This window comes from Gracilinanus agilis, chromosome 3, assembly GCF_016433145.1.
Source record: "Gracilinanus agilis isolate LMUSP501 chromosome 3, AgileGrace, whole genome shotgun sequence".
NCBI lineage: Eukaryota > Metazoa > Chordata > Mammalia > Didelphimorphia > Didelphidae > Gracilinanus > Gracilinanus agilis.
The window spans coordinates 343,118,388-343,124,072 of record NC_058132.1 but is presented as its reverse complement, the minus strand read 5'-3'; the positions used below and the strand labels follow the sequence as shown (position 1 = coordinate 343,124,072).

The window sequence follows — 5,685 nt, the reverse complement described above, 5'->3', positions numbered from 1 at the left end:
CATAAAAATAATATTTTTAAGCTTAATGTACTTATATAATTGATTAACAGCTCAAATAGCCACAGACGGGAAAAGCAACAACACTATGGCTACATCCTCTACTGGTATGGTAAAGACCCACTCCACACTAGAAGGAGTACAAGACAGGAATATGAAGGTACAAGGCACCAGCTGCCATTGCAGAAATGCTGGACAGACACTTCTGAATCTTCGGACTACTGCTTAATTCAAACTTTCCACCCTGTCAGCTCTCTTTAGGGCAGAGGGAACACTTTCCAGCCCTTCTCCAGGCATCTCCAGATGTTCCACTTGGTTACAGCCTTTTATCCCTCTAATAAGATGGTCAGTTATTTGCTAACTAGGACCTCGTTTCTGTCTCTAGTACATTAATGATGGACACGCCGAAGAAGCTCAAGAAATTGTTTTTGATTTAACTGAACTGGAATCCCCTAGGCTGACTCAGACTTCAGGAAGTTACCCTGAGTATAGGGCAGCAGGAAATGAAAACAAGTTTGAAACAGGAACTTAAGTAGTAAGCTCTTTCTTACTCTAGATCAGCAGCAGCAGCAGCAGCAGCTAGAGAACCAGCCCAAGCTCCAGGAAGAATCAAACGGTGATCCCAGAGGAGAGAAACTTCTTATTGGAGGTAGGAGACCTGAGACACAGTGGGGGTTGGCAAACAGAGCGATGAGGATAAAAGGAGAGGAACCCTCATAGGTCCTGTCTGTGTCCAGAACCCCTGATCTAGGAGGTCCTGAATGAAAGACTTGGGCTTTGATGGAGAGAGTCTGAGATAAAAGAGACCTGAGGCTGGGAACAAAACTGGAAGGGAAAGAGCTCACAAGAAGTTGATTCAGGATTGCTTTGGGCCAAAAGTGAATCAGAGAAGGTGCTCTCTCTGTCTCCCTCTCTCATTTAAAGGAGGGGGAAAGCAATTATTGGATGTCTGATGAAATCTGTGCACTGTGCTAAGAAGAAGAATAGAAATCAGAAAGCCTCTGCCTTGGAAAGCTTATGGTCAAGTAGGAGAGACAGAACACACACATTGCAACATACCAGGAAGTACAAATAGATGTAGAAAGAGGACAGTGACAAATGTTGAGAAGCTGAGTAAACAACAAGCCAGAGTAAATTGGTTTTCAGGACCCTATGAATTTGGTTGAGAAATGGACCCTAGGCCTTAGAATCCCCCTGCTAGCTCTGAATCTCAGGATGTTAGCTTTTGCTTCACTTACTCCAAGGCACCACATCAGGGCTTCTTCCCTTGCTCATCTTCCTTCAAAGAGCTACAGTAAACAGGTTATGAAAGAGGATGGTTGGAAGAACATGGAAGAAGAGTGAGCATCAGGGTGAGAACACAGGAGAGATCCCTCCTAGACCACTTTTAACAGACCCTAAAATCACAGGACTTTCCCCATTCCAGGTTCCTGTTCTGAGTTTCCCATATTAGGTAGGAGTCCTAGAAGCTTCAGCATGATGAGATATCTAAGGGTAGAAACAAAGGTCTTATACTGACAACTGAAACCTCTAGGAGGGAGCAATGGGAATCAAGGGAGTATTTGGAAGGTGGTTTTGGTGACTTAAATTGTTCCAGTAACTGTTCAAGCATCAGCCTCCCAACGTTTCTTTTTTTAGTGACTCTTGAGGAGATCTGGGGAAGTTTTAGTGTTATCTCTACTCTAAAACATTATGCAGGGTGGTCTCTTAAGGGACAGTGTAGAGAAGATGGAGAAGGGCAGAGGGTGGCTTCTCAAAAAGAAGTGTATGTGAAAATATGTAGACTATTTTATTGATATCTTTTGTTTTCACATCAACTTCATTTACATTTACAGCCCTCTTTTCAGCCCTATACAATGTACTATCCTTTGTTAAAAATATTTTTTTAGCAAGAGGAAATATATTTGCATGATAATACATATATAGCCTAGAATAGATCAAATTGCCTACTATCTCAGAGAACAGGGACAGAAGGGAGGGAGTGGGGCAATTGGGATCTTATCAGAAAAAGTGTGTTGAAAATTGTTATCACATGTAATTGGGAAAATAAAATAACTTTGAATAAAAAAAAGAGGAAATGTAACAACCATGTCTGCTAGTGTATGTAATATTACATATCTTTGCAAAGAAAGGAAGTGAGAGGAAATACATTATTTCAACTCCTATCCCAAACCAATCTTGGTAATCGTAATTGTACAAAATTTAATTCTGGTTTTATTTGTTTATTGTGGGACATAGAAAGCATTATCAAAAGTTATATGAGGTGCAAGGGCCCAAGGGCCTGTGTGAGATCCTAGGAATGATCATAGGGATACTCTATAAGTTCCCACGGGGCATGCCAGGGGAAATATCTTTAAAATTTTCTTTTAAGATCTTTCTGAGTTGCTGTTGGTTAGTAGAAAGGGTAGACAGTTTGTTTATGTGTTAGTGGCTATAACTTTCGTACAAGGCATAAGAGGCTACAAGTGTGCATGATTTCCAGTGGGGCATGTGGAGAAAGTTTTAACCAAGGATCTATGAGGGGGTTAAGCCTAGAAGGGCTTAGCATATAGTAAATGTTTAATAAATATTTTTTGATGACTTGAGTTAGAGGATAATGGTCAGAAGAAAATTGGGGGTGGTGGAACAGTTCCCATGTATTGCTGGTATCAGATTCATAGGGTGTCTGTAGCCACAAGAACTGATGAGCGTTCTGTCTGTGTCATCCCCAGATGTGGAAGTCAGTGGTGGGGCATGATGTGTCTGTTTCTGTGGAGACACAAGGTGACGACTGGGACACAGATCCTGATTTTGTAGTGAGTGTGGAAGTATTATGGGCCCAAATAGGTAGTGGCGGTTCTCTGGGCTCAGGACAAGGCAACTGGGAGGCCTAAAGAATCTCTCATGGTGGGGCTGACTGTAAGATAGTCAACTGTCATGGGTGGGCATGAAGACTCTTTGCCAGGCATTGAGGGCAGAAAGGGGCAGGGGCGCTGAGGAGTACTTGAATGTCTTGAGAAAAGCAGGAAGTGATCAGATCCCCTGAGATCTAAGGATAGGATGGGGTTGGAGGAGAGAGAAGGAAATGGTAGAAGGAAAGGAGCCATAAAGTTGACTTCATCGTCTCTTGGTCTCAGTTTCTTCATCTATAAAATGAAGGAGTTAGATTTTATATGGCCTTTAAGGTTCCTTTTGGATTAGTATCTATGGTCCTATCAATGTAGGAGATCAAAGTTTCCTTCTATCAAAAGCCATTAATTAGACTTCCAACTGGAGATAGATGGGATCAGAGCAGGTGGGAGGTCCCTAAAGTCTCCCCATAAGGGAAAGTATATATATATACCCCAAAGGGAAATTCCTGAGGTCCTGGTGGTCCCTTCTTCCTTTTGAACTCTTATTGCCAGAGGCTATCTTTTACAGAATGACATCTCTGAAAAGGAGCAGCGATGGGGAGCCAAGACCATCGAGGGCAGTGGAAGAAAAGAACACATCGAGTAAGTGTGGAAAGGGCAGAGGATGAATGGGGAGCACCTGGGCAGCTTTGGGTCTCATGAGAAAGAAAAAGATGCCTTTGTGTCTTTTGTCTTTCTAGTCATGTCCTAGTGGATATTGTGAGCTATCCCAAAAGTTTTATTGCAGTTATAAGCTTTACTAACTTGTATTATAGATAGGTAATATAGATAACAGTAGATATTATATTTCTATTATGTTACGTTACGTTATGTTATGTTATATGTCCCTATTAGGGATGCTGTGGGCTTAGGAAATGACAACCAGGATCCCCAGCAGTTTCCCAAGGTGGGACTGATGGGCAAGATATTTGGCTGTCATTTAATTGCTTAAAATTCAATTTAAACTTTTGGTACACCTTGTAAATAAGTTTTTTGGCTGACATTGTTATTTCATTGATAGTCTGGGCATCTGTCTCCCCTATATAATCTGTCTTTAATTTCCAGTGGTCCCATAAAAAGACTTGTGCATGACAAAAATTCTACCTCTTTCTACTTTGATGTGTTTGGGAGTCTTAAAGAGGAAATGACTCCCTATAAGGGTTAGGGCAGATGTGTGTCAATGAAAATATGGTGTTTTGGGAGTAAGTTGCAACTTTGTCATGTTATCTTATCTCTGAATTCTCAGTATGTTGCAAAATGATATGCTATTATTAACAAGTCCTTAATAAATATTTGTTGGAAGACTGTATGGCTAAATGGGACAGGATAATATTAGAATATCTAAGTGAAGTGAATGAAGACATATATCTATTTTCATCTCTATCATCTATTCCCATATCCATATAATCTCTAGTTCTATATTCTCCATTTCTACACCCTGTTCGTTCATCTACATCTATATCTAATGTGTATGTATGCAGATAAAAATAATTTTTCATCAAATCTAAGCTGTTCGGTATTCAAAGCCCTTTATAACCTAGTCCTCCCTTTTCCAGTCTTCTTAACCTTACTCCCTAACACATAACCCTTCCATCCAGTACCAGGGACTCCTTTCTGTCTTTCAGCTCTAGGCTATTTCTTCTGTCTGTCCCACAGAAGAGGAATGCTCTTCCTCCTCCACTACAACCACTGACTCCCTTGGCTTCCTTTGAGTTCAAAATAAAAACCTGACTCCTACAGAAAGCCTTCCCCAATCCTCCTTAGTTCCAGTAGTTATTTCCTATTTATCCTGTATGTAGCTTATTTGTATATATGTGTTTGCACTTTATCTCCTTCCTCCCTCCCCCCAATTAGATTATAAGCTCCTTGAGAGCAGGGTCTATTGCTTGCCTCTTATTATATCTCTAGTACCTAGAACAGTGCCTGACACATAGTAGGTATTTAATAAATCTATTGAATTGAATTGAAGGAGTTCCCAAGTGATAAAACTATAACATTAGTCAATTAGTCAATAATCAATCAAAATTAGTTAATAAAATCAAAATTAATAAAAAAAATTAAAAAATATTCTTGCCTAGCATATTGAAAGGTTAAGTGATTTGTCTATAGTCATACAGAGGAATGACTTCAACCCAAGTCTTCCTGACTTTGAGGCTGTTCTCTATCTACTATAGCATGCTCCCTTCAGAGAATTTTAAACAAATAATGCTGGGTCCTTTGATATGCAAGAGATTTTGATGATACAAGGGTACAAAATTTCAGGGAAATTTTAGACTTTTAGAAAAGCTGTGGGGTGAGAACACCACAGAAGTCAGAGTCATTTAGTTGATTTAGAGAACATCCATTCTGATTCTCCTCCCACTCTTTTAAAAATTAAGAAAACAAGCCAGAGAAAGTCACTGATTTACCTAAGTTCACACTAGAGCTCCTTGCTACTCCATTGTATCATTCCAGAAGCAGCTGATGAAAATGCATCTTTGAGATCAGGGGAAATTCATACAATGAATGAAAGTTAAGAGCAAATTTAGGATTAGAATTAGAGGTGAGGTTAGTGCAAGGGATTTTTAGGGGGAAGAGTTCAAGGTGTTCTGTAAAGACAGAAGTTTCAACTTGAAACTGAGAGGTAGGGAGAACTAGGTGGCTCAGTGGATAAAGTGCCAGCCCTGAAGTTGGGAGGACCCGGGTTCAAATCTAGCTTCAGAAACTCCTAGCTGTGTGACCCTGAGCAGGTCACCTAATCTCACTTGCCAAGCCCTTAACTACTCCTCTTCCTTGGAACTGATACTTAGTATTGGTTCTAAGGCAGAAAGTCAGAAAG

The 5,685-nt window shown here is 40.3% G+C and overlaps 1 protein-coding gene across 1 annotated transcript in view; it reads left to right on the top strand.

The window, feature by feature from the left end:
• The first annotated feature begins 569 nt into the window (after positions 1-569).
• The window catches only part of HCLS1 (hematopoietic cell-specific Lyn substrate 1), a 49,605-nt gene continuing 44,489 nt past the window's right edge, over positions 570-5,685 (top strand). The window contains exons 1-3 of the mRNA XM_044670063.1: positions 570-646; positions 2,709-2,792; positions 3,397-3,470. Coding sequence (XP_044525998.1) covers positions 2,709-2,792; positions 3,397-3,470 — 158 coding nt within the window. The 5' untranslated portion in view covers positions 570-646. The remainder of the gene's footprint in view (positions 647-2,708; positions 2,793-3,396; positions 3,471-5,685) is intronic.